The sequence below is a fragment of the Cibotium barometz genome, chromosome 8, assembly GCF_041138505.1.
Source record: "Cibotium barometz isolate CiBa-2024 chromosome 8, ASM4113850v1, whole genome shotgun sequence".
Taxonomy (NCBI): Eukaryota; Viridiplantae; Streptophyta; class Polypodiopsida; order Cyatheales; family Cibotiaceae; genus Cibotium; species Cibotium barometz.
In genome coordinates, this window is record NC_141053.1 from 59,084,625 (window position 1) to 59,109,771 (window position 25,147).

The 25,147-nt window shown below is 43.4% G+C and overlaps 1 protein-coding gene across 8 annotated transcripts in view; it reads left to right on the forward strand.

Moving 5' to 3' along the window:
* Positions 1–23,864, forward strand: part of LOC147636485 (uncharacterized) — an 82,691-nt gene extending 58,827 nt beyond the window's left edge. For 4 of the 8 annotated variants that reach the window (XM_086801940.1, XM_086801941.1, XM_086801945.1 and 1 more), the window contains 4 exons: positions 9,128–9,253; positions 9,336–9,429; positions 16,051–16,205; positions 23,327–23,864. In XM_086801940.1, coding sequence (XP_086658066.1) covers positions 9,128–9,253; positions 9,336–9,429; positions 16,051–16,205; positions 23,327–23,386 — 435 coding nt within the window. In that variant the 3' untranslated portion in view covers positions 23,387–23,864. Of the gene's footprint in view, positions 1–9,127; positions 9,254–9,335; positions 9,965–16,050; positions 16,206–23,326 lie in introns of those variants that run through there. The other 4 variants (XR_015266551.1, XR_015266552.1, XM_086801943.1 and 1 more) reach the window with 4 other exon arrangements.
* Positions 23,865–25,147: the final 1,283 nt, after the last annotated feature.

A 25,147-nucleotide genomic window follows, 5' to 3' on the forward strand; every position in this document is an offset into this window, starting at 1 on the left:
CATCATCAAGCTCCACATCAGTGAAAGGCATATCAAGTTTGAGAGCTTCCTGTGGGTTGAGAATGGGAAGAACATGCTGTAAAAGAGTATCCCGAGCTTGTAATTCTTGCAAAGAAGTGGTAGCAGGGGGTGCAAACAGTTTCTGAAAATAAGAAAAGCATTCATGTTGGAGCTCTGAGAAAGACCGAGTCCATTCACCATCCAGTTTACGGACTCTGAGGCAAGAGGTCTTCCTCCTGGAAGCATGTAATCCTTGAAAGAAAGATTTTGAAGAGCAGCCTTTATCCATGAATTGAGTCATCCTTGCCCGAACCTGCCACTTGGCCGATTTCCGTCGGTCATTAGCTTGCAAGAGAGCTGTTGACTGAGAGAGAGTGTCCATTTGTTGAGAGGAGAGGGGCTGCAATTGGGAATGTGCAGTCAAGGACTGAACTAAAGTTCAGCATGCCAGAGCCATATGCCACACAGACACACCAGCCATACATGTATGTCATGTCAGGCTCCACATGCCACACATGAACAGTAGAAAAACATAGACGTTGTAAGGAATTTTGTGACGAAGCTTCTCCAGATCTGACTCCAATTTGGCAATCTTCACTGTCAAAACTCTCCCGTACCTCCTCTGGATCTCTGTCCACATTTGATGAGCATTTCTCCGGGAGGAGAGAAACTGTGCCTATATGGATCGAGTCATGCAATGGATGATGATAAGACGAGCCTGAGTATCCAATATGCTTCTCAAAGCAGGGTCCACCAAGTGAGATGTGGAGATAGCCATCCACACACCGGCTGCTCCCAGCAACAACTGAGTGTAGAAAGACCAAGTATGATAGTTGGTTGCGGTAAGCTTCATGGAGTCACTGACTTGGGGAGGATTGTATGATGGTATGTGGGTAGGGGTGGGAGCAAGACTGGATGAGAGGAACTCAGAGAGGAAAGATTGGGAATAGGAACCACCTGTGGAGCGGCGGGAGCAGGGGATCCAGGCTGTGATGGTGCTGGAGAATCAACAGGAGAAGGAGCAGCAGCAGAGAAACCTCGTGAAGCCATGTCCTCTGACAAGAAACCTTCTCTGAAGAAAGGAGCTGAAAAAATCAACGAGTCCTCCTCTCAGGCTGCTGTGCACAACAAGAAGAAAGGGAGGGAGGGTGGGAAACTGAAAGGGAGGAGGAAGATCTCTCCAAGATGTAGTTCCCTATTCTTAGCACTTAGAAGAGGGCTTCAACAATCAGAAAAATCAGCAATCTTTGTTGAAAATTCAGAAATACAACAGTCCCAAGTGTTGGATAAAGAAAACACAGCACTCTTGAGGAATCCTCTGCTCCCGGAAGAAAACGCAGCACTTTCTACGTTGAAATCTGCAGAAAACGCAGCAAACTGTCGAGGCCATGAAGAACAAGACAATGTACAATAACTTAGAAGCTCGTAAAATTTTAAGACAATCTCAAAAAAAATTTCCTTTTTTTCAAAACATGTACTTTCTTGTATATATATATTTTTGTGGCCTCTTTGGTTTCTATGTTTGACAAGTTGAGTGATGCACCCTTAAGGAGCTACCCATCAAGAAGGTTAATTGCCATTAGATCGCATGAAAGTCATCATTGAAAGTTGCAAAAGGGTAGTAGGTTTGAGGCTTGGGCTAGGATTTTTAAAGCCCTTATTTCCTCTTTCATGTATCTTTCAATAGTCATTTATTGACCTTGCATTTCTTTCTTTGAGAGTGCTTTGTTGTGCATTTATAATTTTCAATAACTCATATATTTGCTTTGAGGTCCTTTTTAGAGATAGATGGTTGCGCTTGGGAGACTTCGTCAGGAATAGCTGTTGATTGCGGGGTTGTGGCATTTGACTTTGTTGGTGAGGATGGAGGTGAAGGGGTAGATGCATTGTCCGAGTTGGTTAGTGACGCAGATGGGAGGTCTTCATGTAGAGGGGCTTCTGAGGAAGAGGCTTGTAGCTTTTTGCATTCAGCATCATATTTTGTTTTAGCTTCAGATCCCGTTGCGGTTTCATATTCCCATTCACTTTCATCCTCTTTTTGGCTCTCAGCTTTTTAAAGAGTGCCTAATGTGTACAATGGTACACTTGGTCCTTCGACAACTTTAACAGAGGTCTGTTGGAAAACTTGCAAATCCTCGCAGTCATGTTCTATGTAGCTCGTGATACCTTGGTATAACTCATGTTTAGTCTTTCAAGGTGCAAGTGTTGACGCGATGCTGGCTTCACTACGAGAGAAGAGCACTCCTCTAAATGAGGATTTGAGAGATTGCTTTAATTTCATAAGGAAATTATTGAATTCCTCACGTGCTATGTCAATTGCATCATTCCTGCAATTTGCCTCTAAAGACTCTTCTTGGCTTGATGAGTTTATTTCGGTAGAGAGTACGTCCTCCTCTTGAAAGGGGAAGCGATACTCCAATTTTTGAGTTTTAGCTGCTTTTTTAGGTTTGACATTATGAGGTTCAATCACAACCGGTGATCTTGTATGACACTGAACAATGTTAAGCATGCTCTCTTGAGCTTGCTTTTTGTGTTGCGCATATGTCATGTGATCATGATTTTCAGTTTGGGATGGTTGGGTGGATTTTAGTTTCTTGAGTGGTCTGTAAGGTGCACTGAGTGAGGAATAAGAGCTTGTTTCATCCTCACTTAGTGACGTACTAGAACTTGTTTCATCTTTTGACTTTCTTTGGATCGCGAGGTTTTCATTATGTTTGCCCATGCGTCGAGAACGAACTTTCTTTTTTGCTTTTTTATTCTCTGTCTTATCTGTTTTTTTTGTGGTTTGAGTGATAGCCTTTGAGATAGATGCTTCTGCATTATGTGTAGCTTTTGGCTCATTTGGGGTTAGGACCGCCACAAGCTCCTTTCCTTTGTCCTTTATTTCAACCTTGGTTTCGATAGTTTGTTGTCTCTTTTTTTTTCTTGGGTTTAGAAGCTTTTGCTTCCTCTTTTGGTTTTTGCTTTAAAACATGCTCTTCCACTCATTTTGAAGTCTTTTTTTTTTTTGGGCATTCTTTTTGACTAATGCTCATGTCTTAGCCTGTAAGCGTGCAAGCACATTCAAGGGTACCATGGACAATTGCCCGTTTTGCACACTCAAGATGTTAAGAGTTGTATTTTGTGAGACAGGTTGTAGTGAAGCAACTCGCCTTGGGCAATCTTGAAATATGTGATCGATGCGACATTGTTCACATATGGGTTGCAAGGTGTCCGTGACTGTGGACATGAAAGTATTCCAAACTTTGCATTCTGTCACTTTGTGTGGTCCACGACATTAGAAAAACTGAAGTGTTTGCTTAACCATTTCTTGAGCAGTTTCTACCCTTTGGACTGTTTTTGCTTGGGGCACAGGAGATGGAGATTTTGAGTTAATTGTAGGTGAATTGGGACATTGGGGCGTGTCGTGACCAAAGGTTTTGCAATATATGCAGTACAGAAAGAGAGGCCTATTGTACGCACATTGGGGATTGGAATGGACATAGTGATGGCAATGAACGCAAGGCATTTCGCGCATCACCTTGAGAGGCATTAAGGATGTTTGGTTTTGAGAGGGGGTTCATCCTCTCTTGGGGATTCTGGTTCAAAGCCTTTAAGTAACGCTGTATAGAATTCAGGGAATGACAATTCCGAGATCAGTTTTTCTTTAGCCATTGCTCCACTTGGTTTAGATGAGGAACATCTTGTATCGTGATCATCCTCCATCATGTTGTCATCTAAAATGTATTGCTTCTTTACAACATTGATCGAATGTTTTCGGATTGGATACAATGATAAAGTTGTGTAAGCTGTTATTCTTTATGTCCATCATGAAGCATCTCTTCAATTGAGCATCGTTTAGTTTCTCCCATGGCTCACATCGTGAGTCTAAGATTTTTATCCGAAGGATAAAATCTCTAATTTCATTTTGTTTTCGCTCGATCGAATATAGTTCTCTTGTTGCACTCCACCAATCACCTTGTTTTGAAAAGCCCTCGATAAAGACTTTTTTCAAGGTCCTAAAGTTTGTCTTAGTTGCCTATATCAATGTGATAAATCATCGACTAGCCTTTCAAACTAGGCAAAGGTTCAATGCATGTACCTTGGTGGGACAATTTGGATTTCGAAAGGCTTCACATCTTTGTTCAAACATTTGTATGAATTGAACAGGATCAATCGTTCTAGCGTATTGGTCCATGATTTTGAAAATCTGCATGGTTGTATTTTTGTATGAGTCACTAAAGCCGTGTGTGGATGCTAATGCGGTTAGGGACTCACTTAGTCCTTGGGAAACCCCCCTTCCTAGATTAGTCAATATGTCCAAGGTGTGGGCATCTAGAGGTTGCAAAGGGTTGGTACCTAGCACTTCTAAAGGTTTAGGTCTTGTGGTAGTGCTTGGTAAGGGACCAAATCTCGGAGGGATTGATGTGGCAGGGGATGTAAAACCCGATGACACGCTTGCTGTCGGTATCGTAAATGGTATTGGGAGGTGTATTTGGGTCATGGATCTCAATGGCTCGAAGATTTCAGCCATTGGGTTCAGTTTGGGTGTGAGCCCACGTAATCTCTCTATCGTTGCTATATCTTGATGTTTAATTGCTCCTTAGTGAGCAAGTACACGTGTGGTGTTTTTTTTTTTTTGCTTTTTAGGTTTTCTTTCGTATTCTTACATCTCGTTACAGCCTCAGGAGACTTGGCACACCCTTCGCTACGTCAAACGAGTGTTTGTCTGCCTTGATTTGCTTAGGCGCTTTGCGTACGTAAACAATGATATTTTTTTTTCGAAAAAAGTACATGCCACTGGTTTTCCAAATGAAAGCCGAGGTCTCAAAAGTGTATGTGAACGTCCTCTTAGGATGAACTTTTCTGGAAAAATTACATGTCAGTAGTATCCAAGATGGAAGAGGAGGTCTCAAAACCTATTTTCCATCACTCTCAAGATGAAAGTTGTTTTTTGGAAAGATTTTTCTTGTTTGGCAGTCCGTTTTTGAATGTATTTCAAAAGGAATTTGGAAAAACTTTGTATGAGAGAGTTGTAGCATTTTTAGAGTACTACAGCTTAGCCTCTTTGATTTTTTTTTTTGGATTTTGTCGTTTAGACACTCAAAAAGGAATTTGAATATAGTTCACAATCTTTTTCGGGGCTATTTTGGACGATTTTTAGTGCTTTAAGGTTTGTTTTTTGTCTTGGATTTCGGGTTCAGTTTTGAGGCTATTGGTTGAACTTTGGAGGCCAAAATGATGGATTTTGTCCTCGGACGCTCAAGACCAATCTCGAAGAGCTTGATACTGGCTTTCCGATGAGCACTACCATTCACGATGTGAAATGGACTATATATATATATATATATATATATATATATATATATATATATATATATATATATTGGGCTTGAAACACTAATCCATGAAACACCTTTAATCTGTGAAACATTAATCCGTAAAACACCCTTAATTCGTAAAGTACTAATTCATGAAATGCTAATTCGTGAAACGCTAATTTGTGAACTAGGATTTCATGGATTTTTTTTTGGATCGCAGGGTCAATTCGTGAATTGGGGTTTCACGTTTTTTTTTTGGGTGACCGCAGGGTTTGCTTTACATCGTGATTTTTTTTTTTTTGGGCCATGGGGTCTGTTTTATGCTTGATTTTTCTTTTTTGGAGTCTAGTGGGAAATTTGAGTTTTCTTGTGTGGAGGAAATATTCTAAATTTAGGAGCTATGGACATTTTACCAAAAAGTCAAGTGGGAGTCAAAAAAGTCCTTTTATGACATCTCCTTGCACCCTTCATAAATGACGTCCAAAATGGACAATTTGACAACTCATTGGCATCTTTTCTTTCAATGCTCATTAGCCGTAATGAGTTATGAAAAAAGGTGCTTGCGAATTAATTAAAGATTAATTCTTTCACTAATCTTTCTCCTTTTTTTGGACTAATCAAGGGTTCTAATTAACCACGAATCACTAACTAATACACACCATTGAACACATCATTAGATAGAGCATGAAATTACCAAGTTATGTGCATCAACTAATGTGTAAATTAATCTATAATTAGAGAATTATTAATCTCTTAATTTTAGTCTCTTCTCTTTATGCAAAATTAAGCAAAAGAGAGAAATTTCTTCAATTGATGAAGAAATTGATGTAATTTGGTGTTTTGATGCATCTAGATGTTCTCAAAACAATTATTTCAACGTCTTACATGATCGAATTTAACTCCCAAAAAGTACATTTTGTAATCTTTTTGTCTCGTGAACTGGATTAATCACCCTTAATAACAAAAATTAGTCAATTAAGGAAGATTAGTCGATTTCAAGTGTTTTTGAAATTTTTTTTAAAGGATTAAGCTATCTCTAATACTTGCTAACACTCTAATGCACACAAATCAAATAAAAATTAATGATTTTAGCTCTATGTTTAACTCTATGTTTAACTCTAAAGAGAGTTTAAAATCACAAAAAATTGCATTCTATTGCATTTTTTGATGCAACGGAAGCAAACAAAGTCTAATACACTCTATGTGTAAGCCCTAGGAACATTAAAAACCAAATTATCAACAACAAAAACAACGATTTAAACTAAAAATTAAGCAAAAAAACATTCTTTATAAAATAAAAAAGAGAGCTATTTCTTGCAAAATCACACACAGATCTCCATCAAAAGAACCTCTTTGGAAAACCATTAATAAAGACAATGGGCAATGGGTAATGCGTAGATTAGAGAAAAACGATGGAAAAAGTCAAGGAAAAAGTCTGTGGTAGCGATGCCAAAAATGTTGTGGCTTACGCAAACCCCTCTTGAAACACATCCAACAAGAGATTACTTAGTGAACCGCAAATGTCGTAGGATCTTTCCAATGGCCGATCTCGTAATCCTTGAGGTCTTTAAGCTCTACAACTCCTTGAGAAGCAATTCCACCGCGTCTCCCGCGAGCGTTGTCACACCGCCTTGTTGTACTACGTGTACTCGTCCCTCCTCTCATCTCACTTCACTCACACACACTCACTAGCATGCATTAAAGAGAGATTAGCAAGAGGATTAGTAAGAGAAAGACTCTATTGCACAATGGGATAGTCCTTTGTATTATGAGAGAGATTCACTTATATACATGGTCATAAGTGTTCACACTCACTTAAACTGTGGCCGACCAGACACTTCAGGCCCATAAGAGGGCTAATTTTATTACAATGACTACTCTCATAATATATCCATGAAGTACATCACTTGGGACTTCATCCTAACTTGCTACCACATGCTCTTGAAGCAGGAATTGCCATAAGTATTCCAACGGATCATCACGGGCGCCCGTCCAAGTTGTAGATTTGGACACCATTGCTTCATATTTTGAATGTATATGATTTTTTGGTGTATCTACCTTGACTCCTTGATATAAGATAATGGTAGTAGCTCTTGTTAACCCTAGGAATGGGTTAACATTGGTTTATGGTAGAGTTCTCTCCACCATGTTAGGGCTTTCCCCTTCTGAGACTCCTAACCATTTGAATCTTCCGAGCTTCTGATAACGGGTGAAACTCAAAGTGAACATTCCAGTAGTTGAGCCAAGAGTTAACCACTCTTGGATTCTCTCCTTTTTCACACCTACAAAATTCTCAACTGCGAACAAAGGAGCTGTTGCTATCGGTCCCACAGGAGCCACCACTGCACCAATCACCGCTCGTTGAAGTACAACCATTTGATCCCGCAAAAGCTGAATCTCTTCTCAGAAATCTGCCTAGAGTTGTGCCATGTGCTTCTCGAATTAATCTTTCTTAACCCCCTTGACTGCTCCTGCTGCACCTCGAGGTGTTCCCTTGACCCCTAAGGATGATCCTCCGCACGGTCGGAGACATGCTGCCATGGTAAGGGAGAAATAGAAAGAACGAAACTTCTGCTGTTGCAAGATACCTATGTGACGGATCCTCAAAATTCGGGGTAGAAACACAAGTTTCACGTGAGAAAGTGGAGAAAAGCACACAAAATAAGGCTTCCCACCTGTACTCCACGCAGGAGAGATGAAGAGCCGGGGGAGAATCCTATGCCTTCAGTTGATTTCGTCATGTGTTGAGTAGAATGGACCGAAGGCCTTTCTTTTTATGGCTAAAAAAACACCCAAGTGCTTTTTCTTCAAAAAAGGGGCCTTTTTTTAAAAGTGTGCGCTAATATAACCCCCTGCCCCCCCTGCCCCCCCCTCCTCCTTGGGCCTCCTTTGTGTTTTAATAAAAACAACCCCCCACGCTTTTTTTATAATAAAAATAGCATGCTTGTTTGTTAAGAAAACAGTAACCCTATAGATGGCTTAAACATGTTTTTTTCTCTGCCAAAAAACAACTTGCTACCTACTCTGCTTTCCCTGTTTCTCTGCGCACTGCCCTGCTGCTATCTGCCTGCTCTATTATATGCACCAACCCTATGGCCTGTGTACGACCTGTGAAGGCCTGTACGGCCGGTTTCAGGTGTATTCCCGGCTGGACAGCCTGAGAGGCCTCTGCATGGCTAGGTCTAGGCCCTACAACCTTGTGTGCCAGATCTCAAGATTGGCTCTGTCAGCTGCAACACCAGCCTGGCTACTGGCTGCGCACCCCTCTCCTGGCTGTTGGAGCCTAGATTGGAACTCGGCCGGCCATAGTTGTTTGCGAAACTAGCCCCGCTCATGAGGTACGTAAAAAACGGTACAGTACGAAACTATGCAAGCGAAACTATTGCAAAACTGTTTTTTTTAAATGGCTTTTTTTTTGGGTGACTTTTTTTTTCTTGTCCTTTTTTTTTCTTCCTGTTTTGTTTTACTGTTTTTAATGACCGTTTGGGTAATCGGGGCTTTCTACCTTGCGACCTTCTCTCGACTTTGCATCTCTAAATGTGTATTGCCTTGGGGAGGTTTGACCCCGGGAAACAAAACCAACACCCAACCCACACCTAGCCCCCCCCCCCCCCCCCCCCCCCCCCCGCGCGGGCATGCTTGATAATGCCATCAACCACTTGGCTACCACTCTGTCGGCAAGTGAATGACATGCTTGAGTAATTTAATCTTTGCAAGGAGTTCGAGTTTTGCCTTCAATATCTGTGTGTTTTTGTCTCTAAAAAATATATTTGCTTGCCTTCACATAGTGCCCGATTCAGTTATTTTGTTTTCTTTTTGCATCACAGGTGTTGGATGTAGATGGTGTAAGAGCTTTGATGGGCTTTCGGTCCACCATTGGCAGTATCACAGATGTACTATCTCCAGCACGGTCTGCTCTATTGGAATCATTTTTAGCTGCTGATGGTGCTGATGTAAGTAGCTGTGCCGTTCTTCAATTTTTATATACCATCTTGTCAAATTTTTTCTTCAGTGATCGATTCTTCTATAGTAAAGGTTCCAGGTACTAAGTTAACAGCTGGCGGAAGGGCTTTGGCAAAACATGTTCATCGAAGCACGTCTGGTTGGTGGGGTCCATTCTCAGGGAATGGTAAGATAGTGCAAACATGAGGAAAGGAATTTATAAATGTATGGATATTCTTCTTGTGATAGCTCATGAATAACTCAAGATACATTGCACAATATTTGGATTATATATTTTTGCTCATGAATAACTCAAGATACATTGCACAATATTTGGATTATATATTTTTGCTCTTGTGAATGTTTGCACACATACATGGAGCATGCAGGCATACACGTGCACTGGCAGCGTAGCATGCATATTTGGATTAGCTATTTTTGCTCTTGTGAATGCTTGCACACATACATGGAGCATGCAGGCATACATGTGCACAGGCAGCATGAGCACTTCTCAAATTTTGGAAGGAGAATGGATAATGCATGCATGGACATGCAATGTATGCATTATCCAAGATCAGATGTTTCCAAGAGGCTTTGAATGTTTGAGGATGCGTTCATGGACTTGTGATGGTACTGAGTAAAGTGGGGATGGATGATTACATACATACCGATGAGCAGCAGGCATGTAGTGAAAGTTTTTTGTGAAATTAATGCTCATCCTGAGGTACGTGGCTGGCTTCTGGTGGTGTCACATCTATTTTTGAAGAATTCTGAAGTTGAGCAACGTGGATGCCGGCACAGTGATTTCACAGTAAATGGAGATCAGGGAGCATGGTAGAATCTGAACACCTTTCGAACTGTTCACAAGGTTCTATACAGAACATATGGTCTGCATTGTGCGAATTGACCGAGACCTTGAATGGTTTGCTTTTTACAGAGATACCAGAGTCCTAAAAGGGGACTACCAGAAATACAAGAATGCACTCCTTTCACAAGGTTCCGTACAGAACATATGATCTGCATTGTGCAAATTGATCGAGACCTTGCATGGTCCTCACATTGCTTTTTACACAGACCCACCAGAGCCTTGAAAAGGAACGTACAAGGATGCACATGGCAGTCAGCATTGTTGGAGGTGGTAATTCTTGTAGCTACTCTTGGGTTATTGCATGACTAGAAGTTGTGGTGGATTATCCCATATGCAAGAGCATGGGATGTCGAAGAGCCATATATAGGGTGTGGTTGCAGCTTGTCATAGATATCTCCTCCGGCCAGGTTTTTGTGGGGGGGGGAACAAGGCTAGGAAATGGGAGCCCAGCTGCCGATGTTGCTCAATGCCCTAGGGTGGTGTGCGTGCTACTGCTGCGTGACTTTGACATGGTATCAGAGCTCGGCCTGTGTGGTCCTGGGCAGTCCTAACCTCTGTTTGATCGAGGTGTTTGAATTGAAGGAGGGTGTTGGAGGTGGCAATTCTCGTAGCTACTCTTGGGTTATCGCATGACTAGGAGTTGTGGTGGATTATCCCATATGCAAGAGCATGGGAAGTTGAAGAGCCACATATAGGGTGTGGTGGCACCTTGTCATAGATATCTCCTCCGGCCGGGTTTTTGGGGGGGAGCAACGGCTAGGAAATGGGAGCCTAGCCGCCGACATTGTTCAGTGCACTAGGGTGGTGTGCGTGCTACTGCTGCATGACTTTGACAAGCATATCCAGAAGAAATTCTTTTGAGGGGAGAGGGGCGGGGGTGGGAGGCCTATTCCTACTAGAGCTTCATCACCATAGAGACTCACTGATTACAGAGTCGACATCCACCTTGGCCCCAAGCAGTGATCACTCAGTTCTTCACACCACGAGAGAATGCCACCAGCCATGGATGACATACCCACAACCTCATCGAGCCACACATTCGTGAATGCCCGACCACATGCTAGACCCCACTTTGGTGCGACTCTAGATCAGGTCACATCACTATAGCGAGCCCGACCTCCCAGATTCCCTAGACCTTGCCAGCAACACAGACATCAGCCCGACTTTGGTGCGACTCTAGATCAGGCCACATCACTACAGCGAGCCCGACCTTCCAGATTCCCTGGACGTTGCTAGCAACACAGACATCAGCTCCATCTTGAGGAGATCTTGGAGAGGCATAGAGTATAATAGCCACCTTCACATGCCCAGTGGATCTGCAGAGCTTTTTATAGGTTACCACCATGCTTTATATCCTTGATGGCCGCCTTCTCCTACCGGGGGGTTAGCTCTCTCTCTCTCTCTATATACAGTTCCTGGACAGACACCTTTTCCTGACCCGCCAGCACCATGCCCACAGACATGTACTTTCTTTACCGCAGAGATGGTAAGGAAGGCCATTGATAGGATGAAGACTGGGAGAGCATATGATCATGATGGATTGGTCGCTGAGCACTTTATTCATGCGAGAGACATGCTGGTAGAGCTTCTAGCAGTGATGTTCAATCGTGCTATGTGCGAAGGCTTACCCGAGACTTGAAGTAGGTCCACCATCGTGCCTATCTTCAAGTCAGGGGACCCTGTGGAACCAGGGAATTATCGCACTATTATGATTGGTCACACACTAGCACGATTGTATGCATCCATTCTTGAGCAGCAGTTGAGTAGATGGGCAGAGAGAGTTGGCATTCGAGCAGAGGGACAGGCAGGGTTCAGGAGAGGTTTCTCTACTCTTGACCACATCTTGACTCTCCGGGCCATTATTGAGGAGGGCAGGTCGCATGGGCGACGGATTTATTGTAGCTTTGTGGACTTCCGCAAAGCATTTGATACAGTGCCCAGAGCCAGATTGATGAGGCGATTACAGGAGATGGGGGTACCCACAGAGCTCATATGGGGGATTATGGCTTTATATAGATTAGTTGCAGGACAGGTACGCACCCCAGAGGGGGTCTCTACTTTGGTTCACTCCACTATAGGAGTGAAGCAAGGTTGCCCGTTATCTCCTTCACTGTTTGGTATGTATGTGGATGAGGCTTCTGACTACATTGAGAGATTGGGGGACAGAGGAGCCCAGCTAGCAGGTACATGGATCCCACTATTGTTATATGCTGATGATATTGTGTTGATCTCTGATTCCCCTGAGGGTAAGCAGCGTCATCTGGATGCTTTACATGAGTTTGCACATGATAGTGGATTGTCTGTCAACCTTGGCAAAACCAAGGTTATGGTGTTTAACACCACGCCACAGTGGGTTAGGCGATCAGCTTCCACATTTACATATGGGCAAGAGATTGTGGAGTATACAGATGCATATACATATCTTGGGGTAGTATTTAGTGGGCCAGTGTTTTCGATGAGGAGAGCAGCAGAGACTAGATTGACTAGAGCACATGCAGCCCTGGGTGGTTTGGAGAGGATGTGTTCGCAGGTTCAGTTTCAGGAACCTCGAACGAAACTTTGGCTTTTTGACACTCTAGTGACATCAGCTATGCTTTATGGAGTGCAGATATGGGGACCTTCAGTGGGCCATCACAGCGCAGGCGGGTGGAGAGGTATGGAGAGGCCTTTGGTATCTATGATTGCTAGGATTATTAGAGCCAAGGCCGTGGTACCTCATGAGATTATTCGAGCAGAGCTGGCGGCTGGCCCTCTGGTGATTGAGGCTCTTACGAGATCAGTCTCCTACATACATGGCTTGTGGGATCTCCCCCGAGACAGATATGCACGCCTCGCCCTGGAGTCCTCCCGACAGTTAGCTTTACAGGGAGACACGGCTTGTTGGTATGGACAGATGACATCTTGGTTCCAGGCACATGGTTTTAGCATGGACAGATTGCCTCCCTTCCAGTATTCTCTGGAGGCACCCTCTCTCACTCTCACACGGACAGAGATTACCAGACTCATCCGTCAGGATTTAGTTCAGCTGGACATTAGGAGGACATGGATACGGCCGACTGAGGAGCTGGGCACGAAGATGGCTTTCTACAGAGAGCATTTTCTTCAGCTCACAGCAGATGGTTTTGTGATCAGACCCAGTTACATGGATGTACACTTGTCTCATGCAGTACGATGTGCTATTGGTCAGATTCGCACATCCTCACACCAGCTTGAGATTGAGATGGGCCGATATAGAGGTATATCAGCTGAGGCTAGGAAATGCCGAGTATGCCATGGGGAGCCAGAGACAGAGCTGCATTATATATGCCATTGTACTACATACTATGAGATACGTGGTCGTTTCCATTGTTTATTCAGAGAGGGTTTTGGACCACTTTCCAGAGTCATGGGGTACCAGGACCAGAGGTGTTTGGGATTGTTCTTGCTTGAGCTGCGGAGACATAGAGATAGCCTGCTTAGGCGCACAGAGAGCCAGACTCAGAGGCACATTACAGATTTCTTTAGTCCAGCCATCACTGTGCCAGATGGACCACAGCAGCAGCAGGACATGGATACCGCCCACACCAGGGGTACACTGATTGATCGTGCGATTGAGCTTGGGTGGTCCAGACGCCCACGACTACGGAGGGGGGCATCCCAGCATAGACGGAGGTTGCAGCGGCAGATTCGGATTATTCTTGCGAGGCATGCGGGACACCCAGTCAGGGTGCTGACCACAGAGGATATTGAGGAGATCCGCCAATGTCCGATGCGGCACATATTATGAGATGGAGGCACCTCCATAGTGTACCCCTCTGTCCCACATGATATTGTATCCCCTCACTATACTCCACTCACCTCCATAGCGTACCCCCCCCCCCCCCCCCTTGCTATATTCCAGTTCCAGTTTCATTTTCTAGGTGCCGGTAGTATCATCTTTATTTTTCATTTTCTGGGGTTTTTTATCCAGACATTGTATCAGATCCACCATGATGTAACTTTTGGTCTCATAGGTCATTATGGCCTTTTGAAGACGTTAATATAACATTTCATTTCATTTCATTTCTCTCCCCCGTTTTCCTTCTTCCTTTTTTTTTTGTTCTTTCTCTTGGGACTTAAATGCAAGGAACCTTATCCTTACTTTATAGAATATTCACAGAAATCCTGAAATTGCTCTTGGTAATTTTTGCATTTACCTACAAATCTGCTTCTTTTTACCTTGAAATTAGAGCCAAGGCAAAGAAAACCATCAATTTGGAACCAAATGCAAACATTCGTAATTCATTTTGGGCCTTCTACGAAATTCAAACCCTCCCCATTAGTTGATGTTTCCAACTTCTGCCCTCAACCCATTCGAAAAAAATTATGTACAATTCTAGTGGAAAGTTTTGTACAACCATGTGGAGAAGAGTGACTGGGCGAAAGAGTTGGTCTGGATGGAAGATCCCGAGGCTTGGCAATTAAGCTGGCTTAGTAGCGGGCACAAGCAAGAGGCATGTGTGAAAAGCACACTGCAAACAGACAGCATCAAGGCCCTCAGTTCCACAACAAACTCCTGAACTTGGAGTGCCCTTCTGAGCTGCCATCTGGAGTAGTTGAATCAGAAAACCAGGATGTCTACAGCACGTAGATCATTTGCTCATCGGCTTAGTACCTACTGGAGCTCATAGTGGCATCTACTCATGTTTTATATGTTATGATATGAAACCAGACAAACTTTAGAGAACTCTCTTCCTTCCAGGATTTTTCTTTGAGACATAGTTTTAAAGGACTGGAAACGCTAATTTTCTGAGTTCCCAAGTGTGTTTTTTTTTGGCTTTGAGAAATAATTTTTAAAGGACTGCAAACCCTAAGTTTCTGAGTTCTCAAGTGTGTCTTTTTTGGAGGCAGTCAAATATTTTAAACATAACAAATCTGAACTCCTTGATTCTAAAATGATGAGGAGTTGAAGGCATATAAGTGTTCTCATAGTCACCCAACTTTTGTTGAATGCAGTCACTTGGCTTAGAGCAGTACTAGAAGAAGCAACAAACGTATCCCGAACTTATCACAATTTGGCTATATTAAGCTTCTCTTTGGCTGTGTTCTAGTTATACCTGAAACTACATCATGATCAAGCTGTTATGGCTTTTTCTCACCTACTTAAAGGCTTTCTGGCTTAAAATATGGGAGAGGATGAGGAGTCTCTCTGTAAATCTGTTTGTAAGATCTATATGGATTGATAGAAATATTATCTTCCTTTAGGAACACTGAAAACTTAGATGGTTAGGACATACAAAATAGCAGCAAAATTTAGGCAAGGCACTTTCCTATTGGTGAATTTTGGATGCAGCTATGTTACTCAAATTAGAAAATGGATTTAAATTGGAACCATACCATGGACTTCCAACCGATGCAGTGGGATAATTGGTCCAGAGTGACCTATACTGGTTGCAGATTGAAGCAAGAGAAAAAGGAACAGAAGAAAAACAGTTAGCCATGAAAAAAGATTTCATGGGAAATGATGAAATAGAACTGGATGGAAAAAGCAGAGTATTTTCTGGGGTGCTTATTAGCAACAAAACAAGTTGAGAGAGGCTTGGACTATACAGGCGTGGTAGGAAGGCTCTGATGCCAATTTTTGGAAAACACAGATGGAGTCCAGAGATGAGGATGAAATTGAGGGAAAGAGAACATGTTTGTTTTGATTGTTGAAAGTGATACATCTTGCAAAGACTGAATTTACATTTAAATTGATGAAGGGTTCTGCAACTTTTTCGAGCCAGAACTGAATATATTGTGCTACTGGTGCTTAACATGACAAAACTCCACTTCCTATTGGTTTCATCTATTTCAGTCACTTTTTGGAACTTTTTCTCTAAGCTGAATTGCATGTGAGCATGCATTCAAGTATTCATGTTGATTTTTGATTGGCTCAACTTCTTTTCTTGCTATTAAATATTTTACGTATGGATGCCACAGATGAAGCAAAGAATCAGCTAGCATTGAATATCATTACTCATCTGATCCAGCATGCTTGTTGGTTGAACGTGCACTATATGCCTCCGGACTCCTCTGTTTTTGAAATTCGGGTGAAGGAAGGTTATGGAGCCCGTTGGGCAGCAGATGGAACCAAGGTGCTCCTCTTTATCAATAAGATGATGCTTAGATGCACCCTCTCTAAACTTAATAAATCTTAAACTTGTTGATTTTTTTTTTGGATTAACCTTGTAGCACTGAAAGTGATCTTGTCCCTTGAGTATTAATTAAACTGCTCAAGGCCGCTGCAAATTACATTCAAAAGTTCTTCACTATACATTTTGATGACATATATTGATCAAGATGAGTTTTCCAGGTTTATGCCTATGTTGTGTCCATATGTTGATGTGCATGTAATTCGAAATGCTCCATAGACAAAGGAGGGGTGCATGCTAGCTTGGGCTGAGTCTAGGCATGCTAGTGGACATGCAGATTTCACATTGTGAAGTTGTCGTCCGAGTTGTGGCCAGTTGATATTGTGCTTATTTTTCTATCTTTAGCGGTGCATTTGCCCTATCAACTACTTATTTGTTGTACTAATTCTTTCTATTTGCTACTTCCCTTAGTGCTAGGCTTCATTATGGCTGAGTCGTCCCTGCATCTCGGGAGGTTTGACAGAAACTCAGTACGACGGGCTTTGTGTGAATATATGCTCTTATGTGTGTGTGTGTGTGTGTGTGTGTGTGGAGTGCGTGTGTGAGAGCATATCTTGATATAGAGTTCTACACCCACTATTGGTCACTGATGACGTTAGTGGGGATGTCGTAGTATCTAGTCCATACTATGCATAATGGAGTTGATAGTTATATAGTCTTGTGGGTTGACTATCATGAGTATATAACATGCACGTTCCTAAAAGGTGAATTTGGGCATGTTCTTGGATTCATCTAGGTATATATATATATATGCTTGCGGCTATTTGATCTTGGTGGGTGACTTTGGCTTGACAGAAATATTTTGGGGTTTTAGTTCAAGACTTCACCATCCCTAACATATCTTGCGCATGCATTTGTGTGTGTGTCAATTCGGTGTGACTAGGAATTCACACACACACACACATGAGGCATCTAGTATGGATGCATCTTTTATTGAGGACGACCTGGATGATGCTGTCAAAAATTTGGGTAAATGGAAGTTCCAAGGATGGGATAGGCTTACGGTGGAGTTTTAAAATAGCCCATCCTCTTAATGGTCAATTACTTAATTGTTGCCCAAAAAATAGCTTTGTGAAGGTTTAGGACAACCCTGTCCGACAGATTTGCCTAACTTCCAGGGAGCTGAAAGTTCTCCTCCCAAAATGCATTTCATTGTACCTTCTTGATAGGGCCAGAAAATAACTATTTTCATTTTGCACCCAAATCCCATTCTATCCATTACGTGTGCTATGAAATCCCACTAAACAGTATCATAGGCTTTAGCTATGTCCACCTGCATAATGAGAACATCCTGGTGTGTGTATTTCGCATATTCAATGCCGATATAAGCATCGGCCATATTGTCCATAATTTGCCTTCTTGGGACGAAGCCATACTGAATGGGATTAAGGCCAGCCTTTGATTCTATTCACAACCATCTTAGTCACAAGCTTGTACACCACAGGCATCAAAGAGATGGGACGCCAATCCCTGCTTAGTGCCTTGCTACGCATCCGATGTCCTGTATCTCCGGAGCTCTGACGGAAACTCAGTACATAGAACTTTGTATGAATGTATGCCCTTGTGTGTGTGTGTGCACTGGGCGTGTGTGTGTGGGAGCAGTCAGGATGGGTTGAGGTGGTGAAGAACATCCGTAAAGAAGTGAGGTAGGACACTCAAAGGGAAGAACACCAAATCATTCACACCACCATTGAGGAGGAGAAGATGAGGCATGCCCGCCGCCTCAACATTCGAGTCACAGGTATAGCCGAGACACCCGACTCCACTCCCGAGAAAGATGGACAACTTCTATGCATGAAGCTCGGCTACAGGGAAGAGGACCCTCTCCCCTTCACCAAAGCATGGAGAGCTGGGAAAGACTAAACACGCAAGCGAGCCCTCATCCTACAGTTTGCAGGAGAGACGAAGAGGGTCACCTTCATGAGAAAGAGGGTGATTCTACGAGGACTACAGGGAGATCCCATCTATTTGGATGACGACCTTACAAGGATGCAGATAGAACACAGGAAAACATGCATGCCGAGAGTCCTACAGGCCCGGAAAGAGGGCAAGAGAGCATTCTATCGCGATGGCCGTGTCATCATCGATGGCAAGGCCACCGATTAGCGCCAGGCGGCCTATGGGACATCGGCTATAGAGGATCCAGATTCACAGATACACATAGCAGTTTGGAACTGCAATGGAGGACTTTGGACACATCCTGGGAGGATGCAGGAGGTCATGGAGGGACGGGACATCATACTACTTAAAGAGAAGCACCAGAGCCAAGAGAGGGGGCTACCCAAAGTAGAGGGCTATCAGTGGGAGTTTACATACAGGGGGACCACACGGTAGAGCACATCGAGAGGATCTGGAGGTATAGCGGTACTCTTCAAGCGAGAGCTACAGGAGCGCCTACAGGTGGTAGCATGTGACTAGGAGGCTAGATACATGTGGATTAGACTGCAGCTCTTAACAGACAGGGTGTTATACATTGCTCTATGCTACTTCTCTCCTAGAGGATCGAGATATGCCATGACAGCATAGGACGAGAGTAGAGGCGAGGAGGAGGAGACAGGGCCATTGGGAGAGTCACCATATGCAGCCCTTTCAGATGAGATCATACACTACTCCAACCTGGGGGAAGTCCTCCTTGTGGGGGTCTTCAATGCACGGACACAGAGCCGACAGTGCGACATTTATGATTTCGAGCACCCCGAGGTGATGCACACACTAGAGGTGGAGGACACGAGAGCTTGCAGGGTGTCAGAGGACATGGGGCCGGATAACACCAGATATGGTCATCACTTACTTGAGCTGGGAGCGCGACACCATCTCGTTATTTATAACGGGATGAGATCTCTCCACAAAGCGGGAGACATGCTAGACCCCAGCAACTACAGGACTATCATGATTGGTCATACATTGGCCAAACTTTATGGCGCAGTGCTCGAGGCAGAGTTGAGCGCATATGCAGAGAAGGAGGGACTGCGAGCACCAGGGCAGGCTGGATTCCGACGAGCTTTCTCCACTATTGACCATATATTCACTCTGAGATGTCTGATTGACTAGGCTAGGGCGCGGGAGAAGAGATTATACTGCTGCTTTGTGGATTTCCGCAAAGCATTTGACACGGTGCCACGAGAGAGACTCTTCTAGCGCCTACAGTCATTGGGGATCTCATCAGAGATGGTTTGGGGCATCTATGCTTTATATGAGCAGGTCTTCAGGCGCATACGATGCCCCGGGGTGCTATCTGATGTTATTGCTAGCACCATAGATGTGAAGCAAGGATGCCCACTCTCTCCTACACTATTTGGGCTATACATCGATGAGGTGGCTGACTTCATTGGTCACGGTGGTGGGGACGGGGTAGACATCTCAGGTACCACAGTCCACATTATGCTATAGGCACATGATATTATTCTGGTCTCTGAGTCGCGGATGGGACTAGAGCACCATCTCCATGCACTCGATGACTTCTGCACACAGAGGGGGCTTACAGTGAACCTTGGGAAAACCAAGGCCATGATTTTCCACACCTCAGGGCCGGTTCGACGATAGGCCATCTTCACACTAGCAAGAGGACAGGTAGAGGTGGTAGACTTATATGTGTACCTAGGGATTACATTTACGACTCCGCGAGGAAGATTTACTATGGCATAGGAATCCAGGGATAGACTCACATGAGGGTATGCAGCTTTGGCCATGCTAGAGAGACAGTGTCACCAGGCACAACGTTTTATTGTCCACCTACGTGGTTTTGAAACGTTTTGCAGCATCGTTTCGTTTCGATAGTGAAACGTTTCGTGGTGACCTTGACTCAGTATTTTGGATTTTTTTTTATCCAAAAGGGGGTGAGTCATAGCTGCATGCGTTTAGTGAGTCAGATTGGGCTGGATGTTATGACACACGAGTATCCACTAGTGGGTTTTCCTTTTGCCTTGGTGATTCATGTATATCATGGCTCAGCAAGAAGCAGCCTACAATGGCCACTTCCAGCTGTGAAGCTGAGTACAGGGCAGCTTCTACAGCTACAGTTGAGTGTGTGTGGCTCAGACATGTTATGGTTGATTTGGGTGTTGGCAGTCGTCTAGTACTACGATTTTCACTGACAGCCAGAGCGCATTAGTAATTGCGAGGAACCCATTGTTTCATGCTCGCACTAAGCACATTGAGGTGCATTACCACTATGTCAAGGAAGGACTCTTTGCAGCAGAGATCAGCTTGGTCTATGTGCCTACACATGACAACATGGCAGATTTATTCACGAAGGCTCTTGCTCGTGAAAAGTTCGAAGCTTTTCGTAAAGCTTTGGGCTTACTGTCTTTAAAGGATTGATTGGCGATACCCTGTACATGTTCACATTATCACTGCAGGGGAGATTTGTAGCATTATGTAGTAGTGATGTGTGTGAATACACTTAGGACCGCCGGGACACTTTTTCCCTCACTAGAAGGTTTTTTTCCCCATGCATATATACACTCTCTTATCTATTCATTTTGGGGTGTGTACTTATCTTTTGTATCTGGCACACATTTGTTTATTCTAATCTAGTGAGTTTGTGTGCTCTGAAGCTTCTCTATCTTGTGTGTGTGTATTGTTGCAACCCTTACCCTAATTCCAACACTTTGGTCACCCGTTATGATGATATAGTTTTTGGACATTTTAATGGCAAAATCACAGGTTCTCCTCATAGTAACATGAAACGTTTCGTCCGTTTTGTCATTTCGAAGGTACATTTATTTCTTTTCGTCTATTTTGGACAAAACACAAAGGTTTCAAAATGGCACTTCTTATATACACATACCAAATTTATAACATGGGTAACAGAAAGATGAAGATGCATTTTTTGGGACTTGGGTATGAGATTTATGATTTTGGGAATAAGTTTTTTGGTAATTTGAAAATTTGGGCAAGAAAAGGAGAGAGAAGGAAAGAAACAAGTTGGAAGGGAAGTGGAGAAGAAGAAGAAGAAGAAGAATGTATTATCGTCCTCTGGGAGCCGATAAACGGCCCATGGGACCTCCACGAAATTATTACAAAGCTGTAAGAAACAAAAAAACAAAGCCTCCTCCCTTCATTGGAGGAAAATACAAAGCCTTCTCCCTTCATGGGAGTGATATGGAGCTTGTCGTATGGTCGCATTGTGCTGTAAGGTAGCCATGATGTTTAAGAATCTTGGTGATATAAATGCCTACAGTAGCAAGCTTGGCATGTGTGAGTAGATCCACCAAGTCATGATATCCTTCTAGAATGGTACTAAAGTCCTTTCTTATGTGGTCATATTGTGGGCATGTTAAAAGGACATGTTCCTCCGTCTCCGTGTAGGAGAAGAGAGAAAGAGAAGGGAAGAGGAAGAGGAGGCGTGGAGGAGAAGAAGCGAAGGAGCAAAGAGGAGGAGTGGATAGGAAAAAAGGTGGAGTAGCGGGTTGTAGTCGGGAAGAAGCGTGGGATGTACGAAGTGGCACACGGGCAGCAAATAGAAGCGAAAACGACGGCAGAAATCGCATTTGAAAGAAGAAACTTTTGCTTCTTTTTTAACCTCACTTTACATTTGGGTGAAACGTCGTTTCAATGGGCAGGTTTCGTTTTGTTCTGAAACGTTTCGTATCGTTTCGAGAGAGCCAAACATGTTTTATGTTACTATGGTTCTCCCTAAGCTAGTGCTCTCGTTCAAGATAGCAAAGCTTTGTTAGACCACTTACATTGGTCGGACTAGCCCCCAAACTAGGGAAACTCTATGACTATGCAGAGCATTCATTGGAGTAGGGTTGCATTATCCCAGCCAAGGAAGGCCTATAACTTTTTTGTGCTTGCAATTTGCCACATATGGGATGTTAATGATGAGCATGGTATGGTTTTTTCGTTTCTTGAAGAGGCAGTCAGACATTGTCATTTGGGATTGCATCGTAGGTCGTTTTGGAGGGTCATTATGGAGATGATGCAACAATTGTAGCCAATGCCTACGCTTCAAGAAGGCAGCTTTTTGACGCCTCTTCCTTTTCATCAGCTCAGAGTTTCTAGGGCATACGAGTTCCTCACCCCCCCCCCCCCCCCTCCCCCTCCCCCCCCACCCTTTGTCCCCCTCTAGATTCATAGCATGTGAATCATCTATGGAGGATGTCTAAATGCTTACCTTAGTGGAAAGCGTCATTAGGAATGATATCAAAGAGCAAATTTCCCTTGAAGCAACGATTGGTTCTATGGAGATGTATTATGAGTGTTTTTTTGGTGGGGATTCTTTTTGGCACGTAGACGCAGTGCTTCAGCCTTATGTAGGCAATGCTCTCGAGGCTCACCCATGTGAGACTGTGCCCCATCTTCTGTGGTACTACTCCCACTCTCGAGCCCTCTTGGACAAATTGTCAGGGCACCTACAGGCACGATTTCCAAGCAAACTTTTGGGAGGCCTAGGACAGCTATGAAAGTACATTATTTTTATTATTGAAGCAGTGGTTTCACTAAAAAAAAGTGTGTCAATTGGTATGCCCTTAGAAGTACACTTGTACTTGCACATCTAAGGCCCCTTGTATAAACACATGTTCTAATTTATCTGTAATCAAGGATGAGATGAATACTCATAAGGAGTTATAAAAGTTACTACCAGATTGAGACACACACTGATAGGGTACTGGGTCTGCTTCAAGAGGCATTCTAATGTATGTTGAAAGGCTAGATGAAATGCGTGGATGGTGCAAAGCTTTGAGAGTAGGTCCGTAAAGACTGGACTGGCTCTCTTTATTGTTATGAGGGGGATAATCTGTATGTTTAAAGGCATGCATAAACTTTGAGGCAGTAAAATGGACGTAAGATAACATATTTAACGATTCTAGCTCATTACCATGAACAATTGTCGTGATTTTATGCATGCTTGTTTTGTGTTCACTACAGGATCATAGTCTTTCATTCTAAACATGATGGACATGATTTGAGTCACTTACAAGAATGTTTCTCTTCTAGTTGCGAGGGCTTTTGGAATCACAGATGGAAAGTGGTCATTTTCACTACAGGAACATAGTCTTTCATTCTAACCATGATGGACATGATTTGAGTCACTTATAAGAATTATGTTTCTCTTGTAGTTTCGAGGGTTTTTGGAACCACAGATGGAAAGTGGTCATGCAAAAAAATGGAGGCATTGAAGTGTAATTGCGGCAGCTCTCACAAGCGGTTACGTGATTAAAGGTGTTGCAGCTCATCGAGTGGTGTGAGAGATATAGGTCAGTTTTGAATGTGTGTTTTGCAACCAAAAGTAATGCCTACATTACTTTGTACGTACACTATGCTTTGTATGATTGACCCTTGCAAATTTCAGTGGCATCATGAAGTGTTTCGACAATTGTTGTGTTCCTTCCAAACTAGGTCGCTTGGAACGTGGAGGATATGAGTTCCTTAACATATGGCTGACATAAAACATGTCAGCTTGGAGCGCACACAAGAAAGTGCGATACGTTTAGGATACTACATGAAACAGATCTTCGAACATTTCTGCAAAATAGTTTTTCGCACACCAATTCCCAAAAGTTGCCTTAAGCCAAGCTACTGAAGTAAAATAACTCTTTCTCTAATGAAAATGTTTCGAAAAGACATTCTTTAGTAAGAGTTGTCCTACAGTTTTAATTGTAGATTTTAGTGATCGTGCAAAAAGTAATATGTTATATACCAAAGACATTGGTACTGCATTTTCTTCATTATAGAAAGCTTCTAACTTTCCTTGGTAACAAAGCATGAATTTACCTTCACTGGGACGGATGGACCAGTACAGAGCTAGAAGTGCCCATTGAGTGAGCACCCCTCAGACGAGCAGCAGACCGGCACCACATGCCCAAGGAATTCTCTGAGAGCATAGTTTCTCCAGAGAGGCAAATGCCCCCGGCCCCATTGACCCAGACCATTCACTTGCCAGCTCGAGACCTGGGACTTGCTTCAGCGACAGAGAGGGACAGCTCCACAGGTGGTGGATGTTGGGCCTCGCACACTGTTCATGAGAACGATGACACGTGAGTTTGGACACATGAGGTTCTTCTGCTGCCTATCCTTTTGGCAGCTAGTCTTTTGCTTTTTTTGTTTTTCATGTTGCCTTGACTTCTAGTTTATTCATGGATCACATATAACAGCCTTTTGGTCTCATAGACCCTTTGGGTCTTTCATAGGCGTATATTTGATCTCTCATTCGTTGAACATTGATGACTTGCCACCTTTTGATCACAGTCTAGATGCTCCTCTCCTACCCCTCTCCCACAGAGAGATCAATTGCCTTATCCGCACAGTCTTGATTAGATTAGACACCCACACCACATGGTTGGGTCCAGAGGAGCTACCCCCTAAATCCCGCTTCTATGAATCAAGCTCACACCAGGTGGATTCATATAGAGGCCAAGCTACCTACAGAGACACATGTGAAATGCTATGAGGATAGCCATGGGTCGAATTCGGGTATCATCCCACAGCTTGAGGATAGACAGGGAGATATGAGGCCATAGAGGAGCAAAGGATTTGCAAAAGATGTATATGGGGAAGGTAGAGACGGGAGGATTACATATGCAGATGCCCAACGTACTATGACATACGAGGCAGATACCACTGCCTATTCAGGGGAGGTTTTGGCCCACTCTCTAGGATTATGGACTATGAGGACCAGTGATTTCTAGGCCTATTTCTCTTGGAGGTGTGTCACAACCGAGATCGGCTATGTTGAGCATAGAGAGACCAAGAGGAGAAGTCAGTGTGGGAGATCAGGCAAGCTTCTCTCGGGACACCTTCTGGTCACCGGTTGTTGGTACCAATGGTGGTGTTTGTATCTCTGTTTCAGCTTTGATCTTGTCTGCATTATTGGACATGGTGTCATTTTGCCTGCGAGAGCGCAGTGGATCCTTCTTATGCAGGGTACTACACGCATTGGT